Raw genomic sequence first — 27,191 nt, forward strand, 5'->3', positions numbered from 1 at the left:
AGGGGGGTTACTGGATGAATGACTGAATGAGGGGAGGGGGTTACTGGATGAATGACTGAATGAGGGGAGGGGGTTACTGGATGAATGACTGAATGAGGGGAGAGGGTTACTGGATGAATGACTGAATGAGGGGAGGGGGTTACTGGATGAATGACTGAATGAGGGGAGGGCGTTACTGGATGAATGACTGAATGAGGGGAGAGGGTTACTGGATGAATGACTGAATGAGGGGAGGGCGTTACTGGATGAATGACTGAATGAGGGGAGGGGATTACTGAGCAGGGGGAGGGGGAAGAGGGGAGGGGGTTACTGGATGGATGACTGAATGAGGGGAGGGGGTTACTGAACAGGGGAGGGGGAAGAGGGGAGGGGGTTACTGGATGGATGACTGAATGAGGGGAGGGGGTTACTGGGAGGGGGAAGAGGGGAGGGTGTTACTGGATGAATGACAATGAGGGGAGAGGGTTACTGGATGAATGACAGAATGAGGGGAGGGGGTTACTGAGCAGGGGGAGGGGGAAGAGGGGAGGGGGTTACTGGATGGATGACTGAACAGGGGGCGGGTGTTACTGGATGGATGACAACAAGGGGAGGGGGAAGAGGGGGGGGGTTACTGAACAATGACTGGGGAGGTGGTTACTGGACGTGTACCCTGTCCTGTCCTCGTCACAGCCCCAGTGTACCCTGCCCTGTCCTCGTCACAGCCCCAGTGTACCCTGCCCTGCCCTCGTCACAGCCCCAGTGTACACTGCCCTGCCCTCGTCACAGCCCCAGTGTACCCTGTCCTCATCACAGCCCCAGTGTACCCTGTCCTCGTCACAGCCCCAGTGTACCCTGTCCTCGTCACAGCCCCAGTGTACCCTGTCCTCGTCACAGCCCCAGTGTACCCTGTCCTCGTCACAGCCCCAGTGTACCCTGTCCTCGTCACAGCCCCAGTCTACCCTGCCCTCGTCACAGCCCCAGTCTACCCTGTCCTCATCACAGCCCCAGTCTACCCTGTCCTCATCACAGCCCCAGTCTACCCTGTCCTCGTCACAGGCTGGTTTTCTAGACCTTTCCCCAACATGGTGCCACTAGCCCTGATCCCAGCATCACTAACCTCAACCCTGCCTGGGAGCAGCAGTAGCAGTGCGTATATATGGTTCTCATCAGAGACATGATTCTAGAATAGAATAGAAGTTCTGTTATTTCTATGGTTCTCATGCTCCTTCATCACCGAGTTACCCTGAACCCCTTTCCTTGTGCAATGCATTGGCAGAGCAGCTGTGGTCTCTTACTAATAATTCTGAGAGAGAGAGGAATGAATGGATGGATTTAGTCTGTCACCCTGTCACACAGAACAGTCAGTTGAGAACTGTTTGTGGATTGGACTGTTCTGATTTGGACTAGACTGTTCTGTACTGTTCCATGTATCCTGCACTGTAGAGCTTTCATTCCTACTGGAATCTTAACGGTTTTTTTTTGTTGTAAACATCGACATTGTTTTTGACGTTATAATTTGTTTTGTTCTGGTACCATTGCCCATGTGTTCTGGTACCATTGCCCATGTGTTCCGGTACCATTGCCCATGTGTTGTTTTGAATCCAACGGCCAGCAGAAATTAACGGACAATTATGTGCAGGTGGCAAAAAGCAATCTGAGGCATTCTGAGGCATTCTGAGGCATTCTGAGGCATTCTGAGGCATTCTGAGGCATTCTGAAATGGGAAAGTCCGAAGTATCATCCGCCACCAGATGAGATGTTAGAACAGGGTCACGTTCACTATGAAACCAAACGGACGGAAACCGAGCAGAACGGGGAGGAACCTAGCTGAATTTGTCCAAAAAATAAACTAGTTTTTAATTGCAAACTTTATACTGTTTTGGAGTGAATGGTTTCTGTTGCAAAACATTTTGCTACAGTGTGACTAATGAATACACCCCAGATAAAGTATATAAACTGACTCTTGGTCAGTTTAATCATATGATTTCAGTGGATAAAATGTGCTGTCTGAGCTTTTCAAACTGACCGGAGAGCCCTGCAAAAGGGGGGAAATGTTTTTTTTGGTCTTTAAGGGTTCAGTTTATCCAAAGTGAATTAGCTACAGTAATTAACAACGGGTGACTTTCCTAAAAGCTTCGTATAGCACTAAGATCAGTCCATTGATGAGATGCGTTAAGTCCATTGGAGGCAATGTGTGAAATATGTACAACAGTACAAAGCTGTTGACTCCTGTTATAAACTCAATTCCTGGAGGGACGTGTGTCTACTGGTTTTTGTTATTTCCTTTCAGGTTGGGTCCTATTAAGACCTAGACAACTAGGTGAGGGGAGTTACTCACTAATATATTAAGACCTAGACAACCAGGTGAGGGGAGTTACTAACTAATCTATTAAGACCTAGACAACCAGGTGAGGAGAGTTACTAACTAATCTATTAAGACCTAGACAACCAGGTGAGGAGAGTTACTAACTAATATATTAAGACCTAGACAACCAGGTGAGGGGAGTTACTAACTAATCTATTAAGACCTAGACAACCAGGTGAGGAGAGTTACTAACTAATCTATTAAGACCTAGACAACCAGGTGAGGGGAGTTACTAACTAATATATTAAGACCTAGACAACCAGGTGAGGGGAGTTACTAACTAATATATTAAGACCTAGACAACCAGGTGAGGGGAGTTACTAACTAATCTATTAAGACCTAGACAACCAGGTGAGGGGAGTTACTAACTAATATATTAAGACCTAGACAATCAGGTGAGGGGAGTTACTAACTAATCAATAACCTTAACTGATCAAATCAAATGTTATTTGTCACATACACATGGTTAGCAGATGTTAATGCGAGTGTAGCGAAATGCTTGTGCTTCTAGTTCCGACTATTCAGTAATATCTAACAAGTAATCTAACTAACAATTCCAAAACTACTGTCTTATACACAGTGTGAGGGGATAAAGAATATGTACATAAGGATATATGAATGAGTGATGGTACAGAGCAGCATAGGCAAGATACAGTAGATGGTATCGAGTGCAGTATACACATATGAAATGAGTATGTAAACAAAGTGGCATAGTTAAAGTGGCTAGTGATACATGTATTACATAAGGATGCAGTCGATGATATAGAGTACAGTATATACGTATGCATATGAGATGAATAATGTAGGGTATGTAAACATTATATTAGGTAGCGTTGTTTAATCGATCACGTACAAAGGAGAAGTGAACCTGAAGACACTCGGCCCTCTGTGGAATTGAGTGTGAGACCACCGTTAGATGAACTGGCAGACACGATGGATATTCAAGTAACTACCTAAAGGAGGGAAACAAAAGCAGGTGCTTCCACACAGGTGTGGCTCCTGAATGAATTAAGCAATTAACATCTCATGCTTAGCGTCATGTATAAAAAATGCTGTGTGGCCTGTTACCATGGCTATGCCCCCCCCCCCCCATAGGATGACAATGTCCCCATCCACAGGGTACGAGTGGGCACTGATTGATTCGATGAGCGCGAAAACCATGTAAACCAGATCTCAACCTCAATTGATCACTTACGTGAGGTTCTGGACTGTCGCCTGAGACGGTGTTATTCCACCACCATCAACATAACACCAAATGATGGAATTTTCTCGTGGAAGAAATTGGTGTCACGTCCCTCCAATAGAGTTCCAGACACTAGAATCTATGCCAAGGTGCATTGAAGCTGTTCTGGTGGCCCTATTAAGGCACTTTGTAGGTATTTCCTTTTATTTTGACAGTTACCTGTAAGTGAGGGGGGGGGGGGTGCTGTATGGGTACCGTAGAGAGAACAATTGATATAGTCTATGATAGAGCAGACAGTTCCATGTGTTGTTTAGAGTTACAGCAACCACTCTAAAGAGAATACTGTGTCTTACCGACCTGCCAACACGTTTTCGAAACCCTCTCTGCTTAGCGACTACTTCTTAAAGATGAAAACCTGGGCAACATTTTATCTCTACCTATTACTACTTACTCTTAAGATGGCTGCCTCTTAGTAGTGTTAAAAGAAATACGTGCTTTTAAAAGACTGGTTGACCCTTTTTCACGTTTCTGATTGAAGCGGAGCTAAGCGGCGAGGTACTGCTCTGGCCAGGTTTGGCATCCATCATAGTTGTTTGGAACGTGCTGGAAAAGGACCATGTTAAAGGCAAATATCTAAGCCAGCACAGTTTGGTTCGGGCCCTATAGTGTGAAAAGCATATTTAATCTGACTGGTGTTTTATATGTAACACCAGTCAGATTAAATACACTTTTCACATATATATATATATTGAATTCTGCTGCTCCTGAGTTGAAGCTCTGCTAGACTCGAGCCCTAACTCTGCGCTGGGTTTTTTTGTCCTTGAAGAAAAGAAGGGGTAAAGAAAAGAAATGCAAGTGTAATTTATATTTAGTTTTTATGTTCTTACAGTGTTAACACTAAGACAAGGATGATATGTTTGGAAATGAACATTGTGCTTTTATTGTGAAATCAATCGTTTCTTGATTTTGTTTTCTTTTGATTCCATTGTTTGTTATCCCCGTCTCATGAAGATCAGTTTCCATGTGTGTGATTTGAGATGACACGATAGTGTATTGTGTGAAAGCATAGCCCACCTCTATTGCAGGTGAATTGTCCTGTTATGTACTTTCCTGTAGTAGCACCTCCTGACCTGAAGGGGTGCTGTGGTACAGGTCCTGTATGCTAGAACATTCTAGCAGTATTCAGGTAAAAAAACAAATTACTACTTTATGTGATCGGCTGGGTGTTTCGAACCAATTCAGGCCAATGCCAGATAAGTTAGTCCATCTTTAGCCCAGCGGGCCTGACTAAATTGGGGGTCATTGCGGAGAATGATTGTTATTTGGCTCATAATGGGAGGCATCAGGCAACAACAACAAAAAATGCGCCACTGTGGGTGCTTCAATGAAAGAAAATTTTAAAAAATGGGCCAGTGTGTTAGAAATGCCAGGGCTGATTTCTTTTCCCAGTCTGCCCCTGAAGGGCAGGGTAAAGGTTCAGACATAGCTACACTTTCCTCCATGTCTCCTGTCTCCCAGTAAATAAGACCTTCAATATAGCTCTTTCAAAATAAGACTGAATGGTGTTGTATCAATCTATCTCCAATAGTTATCTTCTGAATTACTATTTTGCCCATTTCAGAATTTAGTGCCTTTTTTGGACAGTAGACTTCTGTAATTTAAATGTTTTTGTACAGTTTCTTTGTTGGATTATTATTTTTTTTTTACTTGTGTTTATTTTTAGTATGATATATATATACACACACACACGAGAATAAAGCTATATCAATGTGACAACTTTAGTGTTTTTTCTGATGCTGTTCATTATTAAGTTGAATAAATTATGTTAAATTAAATTCAACTGTACATATGACACACACATACTAAATGCAAACGCATACATTTCATTTTATTTAAGCTCCATGCAATAATCATAGTTCACAGATTTATTTAGATTTAAGAAAGCAAAAAAATTCTGATTCATCTCTTTTTAAAACACATTGTTAAAAATATATAAATATTTACCAAATTCTGGGGGAAAAGTCAGTAAAAATCTATGGATTACCAGGACATGTGGGGTACAGTCACCTTGGTCTATTCTACAATACAAGTTAAAAGCTGCAAAATGTCCATACGCTCAGAGATTGTTTTACTCTGAGAACTATAATTCTGTTAAGAGTATAATTTCTCTCAGACTTCCAGTGTCAGCTGGTGGTACTTTACATCAGAGTACGGGCTCATATTTACAGCTGGAACAAATATATATATATATTTTTTTTTTTATGGTATCAAAACACATATTTTCTCCATTCTGGACATTATTATGATCCGTCCTCCTCTCACCAGCCTCCACTGTCTAGGATTGGGGATTAGTTTTGATTGGTAAGGGTTTTCCAGGGTGGTGTTGGCCTAGGTCAAAGTAAGGGTTCTCCAAGGTGGTGACTGTGACGGACATTGTGGAGTTTTTGCTACTGGTACTGTTGTCCTTGGTGGTCTCCCCAATTATTCTACTGGTGTTGTAGTAGTAGAGGAACAGAAAGAAACCTAGGGAGAGACGGTGGGAGACTGGTTACTACTCATACCAATAGTGCGTGTGTCCATATGTAAAAGATGAATGATATTACAATCCATATATCTCAAGCATTCCTTTTTTTGGGGGGGGGGATCGGTTTATAAATTGTAATATTAGTTGATCTCATATCTGTCTTATTAACCTACCTTGGAACGAGTTGAGGATGGTGAAGATGTAGAAGGAGGGAACCTTGAGGACCCCGTTGGCGAAGAAGGCAAAACTCCAGGTGATTCCCAGCAGACAGCACAGCCCCATCACAGTCACTATGTCCTTGGTGCCTGTCCCCTGCTGCTGGGCCTGGTCCAGGGTTAGGATCACAAGGTTACTGACTATAGATATAGAACCTGATGTCATAGAGTCCTTAAACCAAAAATTGAACAATTTGTCAGCTGTTTTAGCTGGGGTTTACTCTGTCTGTTGACATCAAATAGAACTAAACACTGTCTTTCAAAGAGAATTCATAAAAATCCAAATTACTTCACAGATCTTCATTGTAAAGGGTTTAAATACTGTTTCCTATGCTTGTTCAATGAACCATAAACAATTAATGAACATGCAGCTGTGGAACGGTCGTTAAGACACTAACAGACGGGCCTCCCGGGTGGCGCTGTGCCATCAGAGTCCCTGGGTTCGCGCCCAGGCTCTGTCGTAACCGGCCGCGACCGGGAGGTCCGTGGGGCGACGCACAATTGGCCTAGCGTCGTCCGGGTTAGGGAGGGCTTGGTCGGTAGGGATGTCCTTGTTTCATCGCGCACCAGTGACTCCTGCGCAGTGCGCTAACCAAGGTTGCCAGGTGCACGGTGTAGCCTCCGACACATTGGTGCCTGGCTTTCGGGTTGTGTATCGGAGGACGCATGACATTCAACCTTCGTCTCTCCCGAGCCCGTACGGGAGTTGTAGCGATGAGACAAGATAGTAGCTACTACAACAATTGGATACCACGAAATTGGGGAGAAAAAGGGGTAAAAAAATAAAAAATAAAAAAAAGACAGTAGTCAATTATGGTCACAGTTATGAAAACTTAGGACACTAAAGAGGCCTTTCTACTGACTCTGTAAAACACCAAAAGAGATGCCCAGGGTCCCTGCTCATCTGCGTGAACGTGCCTTAGGCACGCTGAAAGGAGGCATGAGGACTGCCTAAATTGCAATGTCCGTACTGTGAAACGCCTAAGACAGCACTACAGGACGGACAGCTGATCGTCCTCGCAGTGGCAGACCACGTGTAACAACACCTGCACAGGATCGGTACATGTCAACAACAACTGCCCGAGTTACACCAGGAATGCACAATCCCTCCATCAGTGCTCAGACTGTCCGCAGTAGGCTGAGAGAGGCTGGACTGATGTCCTCACCAGACATCACCAGCAACAACGTTGCCTGTGAGCACAAACCCACTGTCGCTGGACCAGACAGGACTGGCAAAAAGTGCTCTTCACTGACAAGTCGCAGGGGTGAGGCCTGTACACCGAGGCCTGTACTCTGGAGTGGGATCAATTTGGAGGTGGAGGGTCTGTCATGGTCTGGGGCAGTACATCACAGCAGGAAAGACAGGGAAAACATCCTTCTCCCTCATCTTGACATGACCCTCCAGCATGACAATGCCACCAGCCATACTGCTCATTATGTGCGTGATTTACTGCAAGACAGGAATGTCAGTGTTCTGCCATGGCCAGCGAAGAGCCCGGATCTCAATCCCATTGAGCACGTCTGGGACCTGTTGGATCGGAGGGTGAGGGCTAGGGCCATTCCCCCCAGAAATGTCCAGGAACTTGCAGGTGCCTTGGTGGAAGAGTGGGGTAACATCTCACAGCAAGAACTGGCAAATCTGGTGCAGTCCATGAGGAGGAGATGCACTGCAGTACTTAATGCAGCTGGTGGCCACACCAGATACTGACTGTTACTTTTGATTTTGACCCCCCCTTTGTTCAGGGACACATTATTCCATCTCTGTTAGTCACGTGTCTGTGGAACTTGTTCAGTTTATGTCTCAGTTGTTGAATGTTATGTTCATACAAATATTTACACATGTTTAAGTTTGCTGAAAATAAAAGCAGTTGACAGTGAGAGGACATTTCTTCTTTTTTTGTTGCTGAGTTTAGAAGTATCGTCTGCTGATGTATTTGTGGTTACTTAGGACAACATTGTATTCACATGCCAAATATTTTTTTTAAATGACAAATTATTGCCATCGCCGTTGCTAAGATAGCTAAAAATGCTACAGGATGAGCGTTGATAATATAACAGCAGGCAGGAAATCAATGAATAAAGTTGCTGTAGATATACTGTGTGTGTGTATATATATATATATATATATATAACTTTTCCATGAATAGAATGACAGTTATGTTATGTGTTTCCTGAGAAATTCACTGTTTATTTTCCTATTTTTCATGGTCCTCTACCTAGGTTGGAGACATCCATACAGAAAATGTCTACACACATAAATAAGGCACTTAAAGCGTCAGCTAGATGGCCGACAGTATATTATTAATGGTAAACTTTCTGTGTTGCTACCATATATTTCCCAATCCTTTTTTTGCTCGATCGCCGGTCCCTTAGGTTTAGAATTCTTCCGCCTTTATCCAAAAGGATGTTAACATGGGATGTTAATGTCTTTACGTTGGTAACTATTAACAACCTTGTTCTTGGTGCTCTTAAGGTGGACCAGCCAGCTCAGAACCACGATGAAGGTGGTGAAAGTGAAGAGGAAGACCAGCGCGTAGTAGCCAATGTTCACTATGTAGTGCACGTCAATGTCCAGGATCCAGCACCTAGAGATGGAGGAGAGTTACATCACTATGTAGTTGGTATAGAGATGGAGGAGAGTTACATCACTATGTAGTTGGTGTAGAGATGGAGGAGAGTTACATCACTATGTAGTGTAGTTGGTATAGAGTTAGGGTATATGTAGTGTAGTTGCTATAGAGTTTGGGTATATGTGGTGTAGTTGCTAGAGTTAGGGTATATGTAGTGTAGTTGCTATAGAGTTAGGGTATATGTAGTGTAGTTGCTATAGAGTTTGTGTATATGTGGTGTAGTTGCTATAGAGTTAGGGTATATGTAGTGTAGTTGCTATAGAGTTAGGGTATATGTAGTGTAGTTGCTATAGAGTTAGGGTATATGTAGTGTAGTTGCTATAGAGTTAGGGTATATGTAGTGTAGTTGCTATAGAGTTAGGGTATATGTAGTGTAGTTGCTATATAGTTTGGGTATATGTATTGTAGTTGCTATAGAGTTAGGGTATATGTAGTGTAGTTGCTATAGAGTTAGGGTATATGTAGTGTAGTTGCTATAGAGTTAGGGTATATGTAGTGTAGTTGCTATAGAGTTTGGGTATATGTAGTGCAGTTGCTATAGAGTTAGGGTATATGTAGTGCAGTTGCTATAGAGTTAGGGTATATGTAGTGTAGTTGCTATAGAGTTAGGGTATATGTAGTGTAGTTGCTATAGAGTTAGGGTATATGTAGTGTAGTTGCTAGAGTTAGGGTATATGTAGTGTAGTTGCTATAGAGTTAGGGTATATGTAGTGCAGTTGCTATAGAGTTAGGGTATATGTAGTGTAGTTGCTATAGAGTTAGGGTATATGTAGTGTAGTTGCTATAGAGTTTGGGTATATGTGGTGTAGTTGCTAGAGTTAGGGTATATGTAGTGTAGTTGCTATAGAGTTTGGGTATATGTGGTGTAGTTGCTATAGAGTTAGGGTATATGTAGTGTAGTTGCTATAGAGTTAGGGTATATGTAGTGTAGTTGCTATATAGTTTGGGTATATCTAGTGTAGTTGCTAGAGTTAGGGTATATGTAGTGTAGTTGCTATAGAGTTAGGGTATATGTAGTGTAGTTGCTATAGAGTTAGGGTATATGTAGTGTAGTTGCTATAGAGTTAGGGTATATGTAGTGTAGTTGCTATATAGTTTGGGTATATGTGGTGTAGTTGCTAGAGTTAGGGTATATGTAGTGTAGTTGCTATAGAGTTAGGGTATATGTAGTGTAGTTGCTATAGAGTTAGGGTATATGTAGTGTAGTTGCTATAGAGTTAGGGTATATGTAGTGTAGTTGCTATATAGTTTGGGTATATGTGGTGTAGTTGCTAGAGTTAGGGTATATGTAGTGTAGTTGCTATAGAGTTAGGGTATATGTAGTGTAGTTGCTATAGAGTTAGGGTATATGTAGTGTAGTTGCTATAGAGTTTGGGTATATGTGGTGTAGTTGCTAGAGTTAGGGTATATGTAGTGTAGTTGCTATAGAGTTAGGGTATATGTAGTGTAGTTGCTATAGAGTTAGGGTATATGTAGTGTAGTTGCTATAGAGTTAGGGTATATGTAGTGTAGTTGCTCTAGAGTTTGGGTATATGTAGTGTAGTTGCTATAGAGTTAGGGTATATGTAGTGTAGTTGCTATAGAGTTAGGGTATATGTATTGTAGTTGCTATAGAGTTAGGGTATATGTAGTGTAGTTGCTATATAGTTTGGGTATATGTAGTGTAGTTGCTCTAGAGTTCGGGTATATGTAGTGTAGTTGCTATATAGTTAGGGTATATGTATTGTAGTTGCTATAGAGTTAGGGTATATGTAGTGCAGTTGCTATAGAGTTAGGGTATATGTAGTGCAGTTGCTATAGAGTTAGGGTATATGTAGTGCAGTTGCTATAGAGTTAGGGTATATGTAGTGCAGTTGCTATAGAGTTAGGGTATATGTAGTGTAGTTGCTATAGAGTTAGGGTATATGTAGTGTAGTTGCTATAGAGTTAGGGTATATGTAGTGCAGTTGCTATAGAGTTCGGGTATATGTAGTGTAGTTGCTATAGAGTTAGGGTATATGTAGTGTAGTTGCTATGGAGTTAGGGTATATGTAGTGTAGTTGCTATAGAGTTAGGGTATATGTAGTGTAGTTGCTATAGAGTTAGGGTATATGTAGTGCAGTTGCTATAGAGTTAGGGTATATGTAGTGCAGTTGCTATAGAGTTAGGGTATATGTAGTGTAGTTGCTATAGAGTTAGGGTATATGTAGTGTAGTTGCTATAGAGTTAGGGTATATGTAGTGCAGTTGCTATAGAGTAGTTGCTAAAGAGTTAGGGTATATGTAGTGTAGTTGCTATAGCGTTAGGGTATATGTAGTGTAGTTGCTATAGCGTTAGGGTATATGTAGTGTAGTTGCTATAGAGTTAGGGTATATGTAGTGTGGCTGATGTTCATTATGTCTAGGATAGAGGACCTTCACAGTGCAATAATAAGCACAGGGTTAAGCCTGGATTGAGTCTGAGACTCTACAAGTTCTAGACAAATGTTAATCAAGTATTACATAAGTGAGACCCACATGTACACCTCCTTCCCTCCGTCAGTGTAGATGGTCTGTTTTCCGTATTTACCCAGACTGGCGAGGATGATCACTACCGTGCCGGGCAGGACTAAGGCAGAGGACATGGATCAAAAAAAAAAAAGGTAAGTAGGTTATTCAATTCTTTAACCATTTGTAAAAAAAAATAAAAATACAGACTCTCAATTGACTCAGTTGGACTCTCAGGCATAGGTTCAAGGCTTCAAATCCATCCAGAGCGTCGTCCCCCCCCCCCCCCCCCTCCCTCCCCCAAAGTCACTACACTATCCCTACATCATAACACCTAACATCCCGAAACCGGCCCTACCTAGAGTACAACCCTAACTTTATCTCGTTCAAAACCTACAGTGGCTATCGTAACCTGAGTATCGGTATCACTCACCCCACCCGGCGATACACACTTTCATGATGTAGCGCGGTATAGGGAGGGAGCCTGACTTGTAGAGCTGCTGACAGAGGTGAAAGGCCTCCACGGCGAACCAGGTGAAGGTGGCCAGCATAGAGTAATGCATGGCCGCAGCCATCACCTGGCAGCCCAGTGGGCTCTGCAGACTGGCCACCCACCCGTTGGTCAGGAAGGTGATGTTGAGCATGAACATGGACAGAAACAGCTGGATCAGGATCTGGGTGGTATTGCTTGACTTCGCCTTCCTGGAAGGTCACATACAGGTTAGAGGTCAAAGTTCAAGGGGTTAGTAGGTCAAGGGACACCCACTAGGTGGCCTGAGTCGTAATTGACTATTTCATAAAACATTGTATGAAAACAAAAATTATATTTTTTGGTCTTAATTTAAGGTTAGGTTCAAAGTTAGCAGTGTGGTTAAGTTTTCAGGTCAACGGAGGCCATTGCTACGTGTGGAGATGGGCTGGCCAAGGGCTTTGTTTAATATTCACAGACTCTCAGACCTCCTCCTCCAATCCGCTTTGATAAATAATTGAGGAAACAAGGACAGAGGAAAGCAAGGATTTGACAGCTAGTATGTTTTCAGATACAGCTTTGTTGACCAGTACCGTAATGACAGTGGGCGGAGCTACCTACCTTAGCAGGAAGTAGTGACCAGTACCATAATGACAGTGGGCAGAGCTACCTACCTTAGCAGGAAGTAGTGACCAGTACCGTAATGACAGTGGGCGGAGCTACCTACCTTAGCAGGAAGTAGTGACCAGTGCCATAATGACAGTGGGCAGAGCTACCGACCTTAGCAGGAATTAGTGACCAGTACCGTAATGACAGTGGGCGGAGCTACCTACCTTAGCAGGAAGTAGTGACCAGTGTCATAATGACAGTGGGCGGAGCTACCTACTTTATCAGGAAGTAGTGACCAGTGCCATAATGGTAGTGGGCGGAGCTACCTACTTTATCAGGAAGTAGTGACCAGCGCCATAATGGCAGTGGGCGGAGCTACCTACCTTAGCAGGAAGTAGTGACCAGTGCCATAATGACAGTGGGCGGAGCTACCTACTTTATCAGGAAGTAGTGACCAGTGCCATAATGACAGTGGGCGGAGCTACCTACTTTATCAGGAAGTGCATGAAGAGAACCACGCCCAGGAAGAACATGGACACGCCACACCCCACATAGGTGATGTAGGTGAGAGAGTTCACATCACCGTCTGAGAGAGTCTGGTTCGGAGGGGACTGGAAAAAAAGCACAGGTTAGTGATGAACAGATTCATGTATTAGAAATCTTTATTGTTTTACTATTTCAAATAGATCTGCTTAGAATTTAAATGAAATAAGCAACAATCTGGAGCATGTGCAACATTATTAAATGTGCAACATTATTAAATCTAATCCAATCCAGTTATTTATCACATGCTTGGTAAACAAGAGGTGTAGAATAACAGTGAAATGCTGATTTACGGCCCTTCCAACAATACAGACTAACAGTGAAATGCTGATTTACGGCCCTTCCAACAATACAGAATAACAGTGAAATGCTGATTTACGGCCCTTCCAACAATACAGACTAACAGTGAAATACTGATTTACGGCCCTTCCAACAATACAGACTAACAGTGAAATGCTGATTTATGGCCCTTCCCACAATACAGACTAACAGTGAAATGCTGATTTATGGCCCTTCCCAACAATACAGACTAACAGTGAAATGCTGATTTACGGCCCTTCCCACAATACAGACTAACAGTGAAATGCTGATTTATGGCCCTTCCCAACAATACAGACTAACAGTGAAATGCTGATTTATGGCCCTCCCAACAATACAGACTAACAGTGAAATGCTGATTTATGGCCCTTCCCAACAATACAGACTAACAGTGAAATGCTGATTTATGGCCCTTCCCACAATACAGACTAACAGTGAAATGCTGATTTATGGCCCTTCCCAACAATACAGACTAACAGTGAAATGCTGATTTATGGCCCTTCCCAACAATACAGACTAACAGTGAAATGCTGATTTATGGCCCTTCCCAACAATACAGACTAACAGTGAAATGCTGATTTACAGCCCTTTCCAACAATACAGACTAACAGTGAAATTCCCAACAATACAGTAAATGGTAAAAGAACCGGGTTGGAAAATTCTGGTAACTTTCCCAAAATTCCAAGGTTTTCTAGAAATCCCAGTTTTAAGATAAGGAGGGAATTACCAACCGGGATTTGTAGAAAACCTGGGAATTTTGGGAACGTTACCTGAATTTTGCCACCCTATAAGAGAACGAGGGAACCTTACCATTAGCACAGCAAAGAAAGTCAGGTGTGTACACCTGCAGGTTATGTTGTCCCCTATCACAATGGTCAAACAGCCATAGTCTGTCCAGTTGGGTTGACTCCCTATGAAGGGGAAAAGGGTGAGAATCGGATACTACACACTAAGTACCTGAACACTGCCTGAGAGCCGGTATACCTCCTGAACAGTGGCGTCGTCCTGTAATCCATTTATTCATACAAATACAGTAAGTGTGACTTCCTGGTCTTTTTAAAGCATACTAAGGTGCGCCCTTGCATAGTGCTTACTACAGTCTACTAGCTACTCACTATGCTTACTACAGTCTACTAGCTACTCACTATGCTTACTACAGTCTACTAGCTACTCGCTATGCTTACTACAGTCTACTAGCTACTCGCTATGCTTACTACAGTCTACTAGCTACTCGCTATGCTTACTACAGTCTACTAGCTACTCGCTATGCTTACTACAGTCTACTAGCTACTCACTATGCTTACTACAGTCTACTAGCTACTCGCTATGCTTACTTAATGGAAGTGTGTCATTCCAAACCTTACCTTTTTATAGTATGCAAATCAGTTAGGAAAGGTAATGGCAACTAAATACCTTCACCGTTCCATGACTGGCACGATGGAATGGCTCCCCCCTAGTGGAAAACAAAGTGGTGGATTATGGGTTGAGCTGATGTACTCGTTGAGTATTTAGAAGACGTGTTTCACACTATATGCAGCAAATTTGGGGGGGGGGGGGGGGGGGGGGGGGGGTTTAGCTCAACTCGGATTCAACTTGGATTCAACCCAGGTTCCTGTGTGAAGTCTTTGACTTATTTTGCCTGTATATTCTGTTTATTGTGGCAGTGCCCATTTCACCAGGTTCAAATTCCTGCAACATATAAATGTACTTGGTGATTCTGTCAAGACTGTCAGTCCAACCCCTCAGCTACTACACTAAGAGGTATGAACTAAACCTTTTGATCAGTCTGTGTGTCATGTTCCTCAGCCTACAGTACATCTATGGGACATTTTCAAAGCTACTTTTCCTTCTTAGGGGCCAATGTATACATTACATCCCACACACTTGTACCTTATTAACAGGCATTAGTAAAGCGCATCATCATTTACCTTATGGACGTTTAGAAAATTAAGATTTATCTTGTCGGTTAAATTGTTAATGATACAGCCCATCTCGATCGCTACCACTTCGTTATGCAGAACTGTGCTGTTGTTTACATCCTGGAAGAAAGAGAGCGCATGATAACCATGACAACCATGATAACCATGACAACCATAGGATTTCGAAATTCCAATAACCTTCCCAAAATGCTCTGGTTTTCCAAGAAATACCAGTTGGAAAACTCCAGGAAAGTGGACGGAGTATGTAGGGTATCCGGAATCCAGGGATTTCTGGGAAAATTGGGACCAGAATTCTGCGACCCTAGTGGCACCATACCAACTGTCGTTTGATTTTGTTAATTCAGTGAAAGGACCATTGGTCTTAGACATACCTTGGACATGTTGGGGAATCGGAAAACACCGGCAAATGCACTGCCGTTGCTTAAGTTGTAGGCCTTTTCAAATGCTTCCTTTGTGATGGATACAGACCTAGAGAAGCCATCCAGAGACTTCCGATCTTCAACAATCTGAACAACAACAAACGAGAACAAAGTCAGACACACAGAGGATTGTACAAATCTGCTAACATTACCAGAAATGTCTAGATTTTCCAGAAATCAATAGCTTGGAGGATTCCAGATTTCTGGAAGACCAGCTAATTTGGGGAAAGTTTCAATATTTTTGCAACCCTTCGACACAGGTTAGTTTATCTGGACCACAAGAGGTTGTTGAGCGGAGGACGGCTCATTAAAACAATGACTGGGAAGGAGCAAATGGAATGGCATCAACCACATGGAAATCATGTATTTGATGGATTTGATACCATACCCCTGATTCTGCTCCAGCTTTCCCCAATTAAGGTGCCACCAACCTCCTGTGGACCTCACTATGTTTGGGCTTAATACTATGTAATACTGATACTACAGCCATACCCAGCTACAACCATACCCAGCTACAGCCATACCCAGCTACAGCCATACCCAGCTACAACCATACCCAGCTACAGTCATATAACTACAGCCATACCCAGCTATAACCATACCCAGCTACAACCATACCCAGCTACAGCCATACCCAGCTACAACCATATAACTACAGCCATACCCAGCTATAACCATACCCAGCTACAACCATACCCAGCTACAGCCATACCCAGCTATAACCATACCCAGCTACAACCATACCCAGCTACAGTCATATAACTACAGCCATACCCAGCTACAACCATACCCAGCTACAGTCATATAACTACAGCCATACCCAGCTATAACCATACCCAGCTACAACCATACCCAGCTATAACCATACCCAGCTACAGCCATACCCAGCTACAACCATATAACTACAGCCATACCCAGCTACAGCCATATAACTACAGCCATACCCAGCTATAACCATACCCAGCTACAACCATACCCAGCTACAACCATACAACTACAGCCATACCCAGCTATAACCATACCCAGCTACAGCCATACCCAGCTACAACCATACCCAGCTACAACCATACAACTACAACCATACCCAGCTACAGCCATACCCAGCTACAGCCATATAACTACAGCCATACCCAGCTACAACCATACCCAGCTACAGCCATACCCAGCTACAACCATACAACTACAACCATACCCAGCTACAGCCATACAACTACAACCATACCCAGCTACAACCACACCCAGCTACAACCATGCCCAGCTACAACCATGCCCAGCTACAACCGTACCCAGCTACAACCGTACCCAGCTACAACCATACCCAGCTACAGCCGTACAACAACAACCATACCCAGCTACAACCATACACCTACAACCATACCCAGCTACAGCCATACCCAGCTACAGCCATACCCAGCTACAGCCATACACCTACAGCCATACACCTACAGCCATACACCTACAGCCATACACCTACAACCACACCCAGCTACAACCATACACCTACAACCATACCCAGCTACAACCATACACCTACAACCATACCCAGCTACAACCATACACCTACAACCATACCCAGCTACAACCATACACCTACAACCATACCCAGCTACAACCATACCCAGCTACAACCATACACCTACAACCATACCCCGCTATAACCATACACCTACAACCATAGACCTACAACCATACACCTACAACCATACACCTACAGCCATACACCTACAACCATACCCAGCTACAACCATACACCTACAACCATACCCAGCTACAACCATACACCTACAACCATAACCAGCTACAACCATACACCTACAACCATACCCAGCTACAACCATACACCTACAACCATACACCTACAACCATACCCACCTACAACCATACACCTACAGCCATACCCAGCTACAGCCATACCCAGCTACAACCATACACCTACAACCATACCCAGCTACAACCATACACCTACAACCATACCCAGCTACAACCATACACCTACAACCATACCCAGCTACAACCATACACCTACAACCATACCCAGCTACAACCATACCCAGCTACAACCATACACCTACAACCATACCCCGCTATAACCATACACCTACAACCATAGACCTACAACCATACACCTACAACCATACACCTACAGCCATACACCTACAACCATACACCTACAACCATACCCAGCTACAACCATACACCTACAACCATACCCAGCTACAACCATACACCTACAACCATACCCAGCTACAACCATACACCTACAACCATACCCAGCTACAACCATACACCTACAACCATACACCTACAACCATACCCACCTACAACCATACACCTACAGCCATACCCAGCTACAGCCATACCCAGCTACAACCATACACCTACAACCATACCCAGCTACAACCATACCCAGCTACAACCATACACATACAACCATACCCAGCTACAACCATACCCTAGTTGACCACACCTGTCAGACCTCAAATCTCAGTCTCAGATATGAAAGTCTGACCTCTGCCCAACTTTTAAAATGTGACTAATACCTAATGTTGCAAAACAAATGGGACATTAAAGCATTTTATATATTTTTTGTCCATCCATTCATACGGAAATACAGGAAATCCACCCACCTTAATGTTGGAGTTGGAAGAGTACCCAAAGGAGACTTCCTCGATGTCGGTCTTCTCTTTGGGCTTCACTACGACCCCAGTGACCGAGCCCATCGACACAGAAGCTGAGGACTCATTCATCATATTGACCAGAGAGGCGATATCTTTCATGGCCTTCCTGTGTGGAGAGGAGTACAGCGCCCATATTAGGACAGTCACACATCTATAGAATATAGCAGGGATATTCAAATGTGGTCCTTGAAGCTAGTTCCACGGCTGATTTTTCATTCTTCCCATCTGAATCAGAGACTGTTTTAGACCTGGGACACCAGATGGGTGAAATTACTTATCAGGTAGAACAGAAAACCAGCAGGCTCCAGACCTCCAGGCTGGGATTTGAAGATCCCTTTAGTCTACAGTCTACATATTAGAACAGTTCACACATCCACGGTCTTTAACATTTTTCCGTGAGGAGGAACTTTAGTTTAACAAGAGACTTAGTGACACCGCGATACACGCCCTTCATGCAATTCAGTCTAGAGGTGATTGAAGCGTCAGTTATTTACAATGTTTCCTGGTGTTAGTTCACAGGGCAGCTGTTCTTGCGAGGGGATTTTTTTTTCTTCTCCCTAATAAGTACATTTCAAAGCCTGGTGTGACAGCAAGTGCTTGTTTGGATACTGTTATATGTTCTCTAAAAAATTACACTTTATTAGGGGTGGATTCCCGACCAGCGATTAAACCTAATCTTGGACCTAGAAACCACTTTCAATGGATAATCTCCATTGAACATGTTTTATAGTCCTGGACTAGGTGTCATCTTTGTCCAGGAAACTGGCCCTATGAATGACATAATAATAATAATAATAATAATAATAAATATGATTGAGTAATTCTTACGAAGCCTTTTCACCATCGATGTGAACTCCACTTCCCGTGTCAAAGATCGCTGGAGGAGGCAACTTTCCCACAGGGTCTTTGAATGGTTCATTACAGTTGACACACACGCTCCCTGGTGCTGTTACGTTGATGAGGAACTTATCTTGGTTTTTGGCGTCTAAGAAGATATGTAAAAAAAAACAAACACAGCATTTCTCTTTAATATATATTTCTGAATGGTTCATTACAGTTGACACACAAGCTCCCTGGTGCTGTTACGTTGATGAGGAACTTATCTTGGTTTTTGGCGTCTAAGAAGATATGTAAAAAAAACAAACACAGCATTTCTCTTTAATATATATTTCTGAATGGTTCTCACTTTATTTAGACAGAAAGGAAATCGAGAGGGGGAGAAGGAGAGCAAGTGGGAAGGGATTGATACACACCGAAAGCCGGGACGCCAATTCCATCTTACATCTCTCTCTCTCTTTGCGTTTTAATCATTTTTTTGTCAAATTCGCGAGTGGCTGAATCTCACCGGAGAAATCATCAGAGCGATAACTGTTTCAGTATGTGTAGCCGATGTATCAGGATGCTGTCTGGACCAAAAGAGTTTAGCTTGTTGCCGCTGTAGCATTTGATTGATTGATGCCAGCAAGCATTTGGCCTCACTTGATAAAATAAATATATAAAATAATGTTGTTGTCCCCCCCCCCCACACACACACACACCCCCTCCAGGTTTGGATTTGGCTTCAGACCAATCAAATCACTTCTTTTGCAAAACGTCCTTTTAACGTCTGTTTGTGGTCTGCTTGTGTTGATGTCCTGCAGTATCTATCTTGTTAAATTGTCCCTGTCCTAAACCATGGATGGAGATGGAGATGGGGATTTGGGCTTTGTGGTTTTGACCTAATTCTCTTTACAGGCCAATGATTATGACAGAGATTCTGATCTAACCATAGATTAATATATTATGCCACTAGCCTGAGATGATTGCAAGTTCAATATGTAGCCTAGTAGACTCGTGTTAACGAACTAGCTAGCTAACTTAGCTGGTTCATTGTTCCCCATGCAAGGAAGTCAGGCTAAGTAAGCATTTTAGCAAGGTAGACAACAAAAACCAAAATAGTACTGTATGACAGAGCCATAGACCATTTTGCCAACATGAAAGAGAGGATGATATTGGAGTAGGGTGAGTCAACATGTTTTGATTCAGGAGCACACACAAGACAAGCCACATGATATTTAGCCACATTGATTAGACTAAATCGCTTTTTGGTATCTTTTAAGTTTGTTTTCAGTGTGTTAACTCTTAAATGTTTTGTCTCCATATTTGGGCACCCTATTAGATTTGTTGTATTCAATTCAGTCTGCTATGAGAATGGTAGCCCCTGTCGGCAAAATCAGGGTGTCTGCAGAAAGCTAAGTATCTTGGCAATCGATCGGTGCTTTAAAATCATTTGGTGTGACTTACTACCATTTATGGGCATACGAATTGATAAGGACAGGCCGAGCCGATGACCTCATTTCAAGATGGCAAAATAAACATTTACATTTAACATTTAATAAACAAATACGTTGATACACACCGAAAGCCGGGACTCCATACATCATGACGATATCTTATTTGTCTGCCTGTGACCTACCGTTATTGATCACTAGCCCCGAGAGTCAACATGGCTCTTCTGGCTGTGCCGGGTGGAGATTATAACAGAACATGGCCACTGTAACTCCTATCTATCTTCTGATCATTTCCTCATTCGTCTCCCAGGTGTTTTCTTTCCAAATACACCCAAGTTTTTACATGTCAGAATCATGTATTTACACATGAATAGCAGTTTCCTTCTGGTATTTTTAAACTAAGCATATAATAACCTTGTTGAGTTGATGTTTAAGTTGAAATAGTGGAGGCAGCGCTCCTGTTGTCTTTGTGGTTCTAAATCAGTAGTTGTTTAGTGAACTGTCAGAAACATTAACTGGCTTGAACATGCTGCAGATGATAACTCTTTGTATGCAATATTTGCCTTGTGGACTTCACCGGTCAGATGTGGCTGTCCAGGTTTTTGATTTATCTGTTATTTTACCAGGTAAATTGACTGAGAACATGTTCTCATTTGCAGCAACAACCTGGGAAATAGTTACAGGGGAGAGGAGGGGGATGAATGAGCCAATTGTAAACTGGGGATTATTAGGTGACCGTGATGGTTTGAGGGCCAGATTGGGAATTTAGCCAGGACACCGGGGTTAACACCCCTACTCTTACGATAAGTGCTATGGGATCTTTAATGACCTCAGAGAGTCAGGAGACCCCGTTTAACGTCCCATCCGAAAGACAGCACCCTACACAGGGCTGTGTCTGGGGCATTAGGATATTTATTTTAGACCAGAGGAAAGAGTGCCTCCTACTGGCCCTCCAACACCACTTCCAGCAGCATCTGGTCTCCCATCCAGGAACTGACCAGAACCAACCCTGCTTAGCTTCAGAAGCAAGCCAGCAGTGGTATGCAGGGTGGTATGCTGCTGGTTTCGTAATGAAACAATTGTATGTGTAGTTGAATTTATTCCACCACTGTGTGACTGTCTTTTTTTGTTGTCACAGGCCTTATTGGATATCACGATGGCGTATGAACCAATGGGTTATAGAGTAAACAATGCAATTACCATAGCATAGGCTGTAATATGGCTTGGCTTGGCTTCCTCACTGATTTTACCAATGGACTGCTACTGGTCACCCCGCTCCTCCACACACTCCACTGGCTTCCAGTCAAGGCTTGCATCCATTACAAGTGAGACAAATGTTTTTTTGTGCACATGGAACATTTCTGTGATTAATTTATTTCAGGTCATGAAACATGGGACCAACACTTTACATGTTGTGTTTGTATATTTTGTTCAGTGTATATTTTTTGTTATCTTTATTTTAGCGGGGAGTCTCATTGAGACCAAGGGAGCCCCCTGCATCTCATAATTACTCAACAATTACATAATCACGGCAGGTTAAGGACATACAGCGGGTTCTTACTTTTGCAGACCCCTTCATCATATGCGGATGTCCTGCAATGTTCAGAGGTGCTGAAACAGGAGACACTGCAGATGGCTGTGGATGGAAAATAAGGGATTCAATGCAAGCAGCGTTATAGCATGGTGCGCTTGAACAGATTTTTAAAGGTAAATCACTGTTGAACCAACACGTGCGTTGGTTTACAGTGAACGCGTTCTCCGCGAACTTCAGGGATAAAGCCTTTTTTTTTTTAAATTGCCGGTTGTATAGTGAACTATAACACGGCTTGGATTGAAAGGCATTCCGCTCTCTTTCCATATGCACACATGGACATGCTGAACATAGACAGGAAGATCTCAATGGAAAAACAAAATAAGCACGTACTTGTCGTAGACTCGATGGAAGGCCATTTCTTATTGTAAGCTGTAACAAAATGCACTTGTTATTAATTTTGACAAGAAGAAGAGGGAAGAATAAGGTGATGTTCCCTGTGTTACAAAAACATTTGCATCATGAATAGGGAAAGACTACATCTTCAACCTGTAATGTTTGCCCTGAGTGAGTCCAGTGTCTCGCTGCAATTCCGTCCAACCATCACACACACAAACAATCCATTCACGTACTTCTTTGACGTGTACAGGAGATGAGATTTATTTACTTCCCGCACAGAAAATTCCACATCCTTGCCGTCTTCTAACAACCCAAGTAAACAAAAAAGTGAAAAAGTAATTTTAGACACATGAGATGCAAATATGTTGGTTTGTAATAAGCAGTATGCAAAACTGTTGTACATGGCACGTGGAGTCATACTCACCCTGAAAGCGAATACCAGGAGTGTTGAATGAAACACTGCACGTCGTTTGAAATATGTCTGCGATGGTTTTAGATGCATTTCCTATTGGTGAAGAAGGGAGATGATAGTTTGGTAAAAGCTAGTCTATGGTTAATACTTGGTGAAGAAGGGAGATGATAGTTTGGTAAAAGCTAGTCTATGGTTAATACTTGGTGAAGAAGGGAGATGATAGTTTGGTAAAAGCTAGTCTATGGTTAATACTTGGTGAAGAAGGGAGATGATAGTTTGGTAAAAGCTAGTCTATGGTTAATACTTGGTGAAGAAGGGAGATGATAGTTTGGTAAAAGCTAGTCTATGGTTAATACTTGGTGAAGAAGGGAGATGATAGTTTGGTAAAAGCTAGTCTATGGTTAATACTTGGTGAAGAAGGGAGATGATAGTTTGGTAAAAGCTAGTCTATGGTTAATACTTGGTGAAGAAGGGAGATGATAGTTTGGTAAAAGCTAGTCTATGGTTAATACTTGGTGAAGAAGGGAGATGATAGTTTGGTAAAAGCTAGTCTATGGTTAATACTTGGTGAAGAAGGGAGATGATAGTTTGGTAAAAGCTAGTCTATGGTTAATACTTGGTGAAGATGGGAGATGATAGTTTGGTAAAAGCTAGTCTATGGTTAATACTAGGCTTGGGACACAACATCGGACGTCTATGGATTGGCTGGACACCCGAAGTTGAGCATCGTCTAATCGGTTAATTCCGAACAGGGTAATAGAAATTGGCTATACAACAAATACATCTGGAACGACCAGGCTTGCCCGCCACTGCGGCTCGACCAAACGGAAGTTTTTCCATATTTCACATACGGTTTTCAGTATCATTGTAAATCATTCCTGGCTCCTATCAATCTAAATATATCTCATAAATCGCAAGCTGTGATGAAACTCACCACAACATTGTTTCAGGGTACCTGTGAAGCCAGCGTCAACTACCAAAATATTTTTGTCCTTATTCGGACAATGCATGTCACATGACGGTCCATTTTGTCCTGCGCCTGTAAATAAGAAAACTTAAGACACAGAAACACAAATACACAAAAAAATTATAATTCCAAAAGGGTTCCCCATGGGAGGACATTGTGGAGAACTCTATCTCAAATCAATTCAATGGGCTTTATTGGCATGGGAAACATGTTTACAAAGCAATCTCTTTCTCTCCCTCCCTCCCTCTCCTGTCTCCAAACCATGTTTGTCTATGAAAAGCCAACTGACATTTACTCCTGTGGTGATGACCTGTTTCACCCTCTACAACCACTGGGTGGTTATTATAATTTGATCCTGTTGGTCATCTATCTTGAAGAACAATCTGGCACAGCCAGAAGAGGACTGGCCACCCCACATAGCCTGGTTCCTCTCTAGGTTTCTTCCTAGGTTCCTGCCTTTCTAGGGAGTTTTTCCCTAGCCACCGTGCTTCTACATCTGCATTGTTTGCTCTTTGGGGGTTTTAGACTGGATTTCTGTAAAGCACTTTGTGACACCTGCTGAAGTAAAAAGGGCTTTATAAAATACATTTGATTGATTGATTGATTGATTGATTGACTGATTGATTTTGTGTCCCAGCCAGGTACAACTCTTTTGGGTTCCTGAAAAAAAATTGAAAACGACTTTATAGGTTCTAGATAGAACCTTTTTTTAATTGTGTCAAAGCCGTTGTATTAATTACAATGCATGATCTTGTTGGATTGCTTTCCCATTGAAAGGAAGGCCAAGCAATATCTTTGATATTGTAATACAGTAATCAGGTTTGGGGTCAATTCGAATTGAATTTAGTCAACAACAAAAAATGACATCAAAATGGAATTAATTAACAACTAAAGAGAAGCTATTTATTTCAAAAGTTGTTCAAGTTTTAAAATGTTAAATTCAAATCACTTCTTGGATTGAGTGACTTTAATTTGAACTGACCCCAACCCTGATAGGAATACAAATGACACCTAGAGTACATTTATGGTGAGTAAGTGAAGTTAGTTTCCTTAGTTAGTTTTCTAAGTTAGTCTTCTACTCACAAGTAGGACTCCAGAGAAGACTGACCAGGGAGGCCAAAGCCACCCAACTCTTCAACTCCATGGTGTTTGTGTCGGCTACAACAACAACAAAAAAACCTTGGATGTGGAAACACTCAAGTGTTCAGAGGCAAAAATCTAATTCGTAGTTCAGTACAACATTTAAAAGTGAGCAGTTATTATACATTAGCATTCATCTCGTGCACATTGACTGGACGTTACTGTGGGCCGTTGTCTAGACGTTCCCATCAACACCTTTCAGTGATTTTCAGAGTTCTGAACTTTTTACCCTCAATTGTTATTTACTAAAAATGATTACATTTGGTAATGGACACTAAATATTACCATGTTTGCATTTTTTTGTGGCACAATAATTCATCCCCCCACAAAATATAGCATGTTACAAACAATGCTGCCCCATGATGCCACGTTATGCTGAATTCAGATATACAGTCAGATGTAGATAACAGATATACTCATCAAAGTAATAGGAGCCTCACCCGTTTCTTGGTGTTAACACCTATAGCCACGGTCACGGAAAACAGCGGCACGCGTTCTGCTGAACCGTCAAAGAATGAAAACTATGTTCTCTGACTGATCCTCAACGATGATGCCCACGTGGAAATGTACATCTAAACGTAGCCGTGAGTTTGCATGCCAAGCCGGAGGGTCAAATTTCCCTTGCAAAACTCTGTGGACAGTGGTTAGTGCACAAGCCAACAGGCACTTCTTTGTTTTGTCGGTCATTATGCAAAGGATACAACAAAAAAAAAAACCATGGAGAAGACTATGGAGGCATCCCAAATAGCCCCCTGTTCCCTTTATAGAGCACTACTTTCAACCAGAGCTCATAGGGTTCTGGTCATATGTAGTGCACTATACAGGGATACCATTTTGGGACGTATTTGATGTCTGATCAAATAATGAGTTATACAGTGTATTGTAAACTGCATCATTTGGTAAAGCAGGACAAACCTGTACCAGCGTTATAATTCTGCTGTTGGCTTTTACATGAATAAGCATATTAATGTGATCGGCAGGTAGTCTAGTGGTTAGAGCGTTGGGCCAGTTACCGAAATGTTGCTGGATCGAATCCCCGAGCTGACAAGGTACAAATCTGTCGTTCTGCCCCTGAACAAGGCAGTTAACCCCACTGTTCCCCGGTAAGCCATCATTGTAAATAAGAATTTGTTCTTAACTGACTTGCCTAGTTAAATAAAAGTTAAATAAAATTACATTTAAAAAATGAGGAGCTAGGTTTGAAGTCTATTCCAGGACATGTGTCTATGAAGCCTCCTAGAGTAGGATCAGCCCCCCCCCCCCAATCCATTCATTAGGCAGACCAGATCCTTGATAAGCCGCCCCCTGTCCATTCATAAGGCAGACCAGATCCTTGATAAGCCGCCCCCTGTCCATTCATAAGGCAGACCAGATCCTTGATAAGCCGCCCCCTGTCCATTCATAAGGCAGACCAGATCCTTGATAAGCCGCCCCCTGTCCATTCATAAGGCAGACCAGATCCTTGATAAGCCCCCCCCCTGTCCATTCATAAGGCAGACCAGATCCTTGATAAGCCGCCCCCCTGTCCATTCATAAGGCAGACCAGATCCTTGATAAGCCCCCCCCTGTCCATTCATAAGGCAGACCAGATCCTTGATAAGCCGCCCCCCTGTCCATTCATAAGGCAGACCAGATCCTTGATAAGCCCCCCCCTGTCCATTCATAAGGCAGACCAGATCCTTGATAAGCCGCCCCCCTGTCCATTCATAAGGCAGACCAGATCCTTGATAAGCCCCCCCCCCCCCCCTGTCCATTCATAAGGCAGACCAGATCCTTGATAAGCCGCCCCCCTGTCCATTCATAAGGCAGACCAGATCCTTGATAAGCCGCCCCCTGTCCATTCATAAGGCAGACCAGATCCTTGATAAGCCGCCCCCTGTCCATTCATAAGGCAGACCAGATCCTTGATAAGCCGCCCCCCTGTCCATTCATAAGGCAGACCAGATCCTTGATAAGCCGCCCCCTGTCCATTCATAAGGCAGACCAGATCCTTGATAAGCCGCCCCCCTGTCCATTCATAAGGCAGACCAGATCCTTGATAAGCCGCCCCCCCCCTGTCCATTCATAAGGCAGACCAGATCCTTGATAAGCCGCCCCCCTGTCCATTCATAAGGCAGACCAGATCCTTGATA

General features: G+C 42.9%; 1 protein-coding gene across 4 annotated transcripts; it reads right to left on the reverse strand.

The window, feature by feature from the left end:
- Positions 1–5,388: 5,388 nt before the first annotated feature.
- Positions 5,389–25,623, reverse strand: LOC110522630 (adhesion G-protein coupled receptor G2). Of its 4 annotated transcripts, none has more exons than XM_036976331.1 (19): positions 25,500–25,623; positions 25,003–25,077; positions 23,887–23,991; positions 22,965–23,045; positions 22,691–22,843; positions 22,535–22,573; positions 22,172–22,246; positions 19,169–19,325; positions 18,290–18,446; positions 15,615–15,749; positions 15,232–15,342; positions 14,717–14,756; positions 14,114–14,214; positions 12,932–13,053; positions 11,798–12,066; positions 11,395–11,485; positions 8,722–8,854; positions 6,228–6,378; positions 5,389–6,053 (listed from the first exon to the last, which is right to left on the reverse strand). In XM_036976331.1, the coding sequence occupies exons 2-19, from the start codon at positions 25,061–25,063 to the stop codon at positions 5,866–5,868; spliced, it is 2,169 nt and encodes a 722-aa protein (XP_036832226.1). In that variant the 5' UTR covers positions 25,064–25,077; positions 25,500–25,623; the 3' UTR covers positions 5,389–5,865. The 4 variants fall into 4 exon arrangements, with proteins under 4 accessions (XP_036832226.1, XP_036832223.1, XP_036832227.1 ...); XM_036976328.1 differs by having other exon boundaries at positions 23,887–24,006; XM_036976332.1 differs by having other exon boundaries at positions 25,003–25,098; positions 25,500–25,619.
- Positions 25,624–27,191: the final 1,568 nt, after the last annotated feature.

The sequence above is a fragment of the Oncorhynchus mykiss genome, chromosome 4 (assembly GCF_013265735.2).
Source record: "Oncorhynchus mykiss isolate Arlee chromosome 4, USDA_OmykA_1.1, whole genome shotgun sequence".
Taxonomy (NCBI): domain Eukaryota; kingdom Metazoa; phylum Chordata; class Actinopteri; order Salmoniformes; family Salmonidae; genus Oncorhynchus; species Oncorhynchus mykiss.

Excerpts from the sequence above, each read along its gene's own strand:
- LOC110522630 (XM_036976328.1), bottom strand. The coding sequence starts at position 25,063 with ATGGAGTTGAAGAGTTGGGTGGCTTTGGCCTCCCTGGTCAGTCTTCTC. Across the intron at positions 22,247-22,534 it reads TTCCATCGAGTCTACGACAA|CCATCTGCAGTGTCTCCTGT; the intron begins GTACGTGCTTAT and ends TTCCATCCACAG. Across the intron at positions 15,343-15,614 it reads GATTCCCCAACATGTCCAAG|GATGTAAACAACAGCACAGT; the intron begins GTATGTCTAAGA and ends TCTTTCTTCCAG.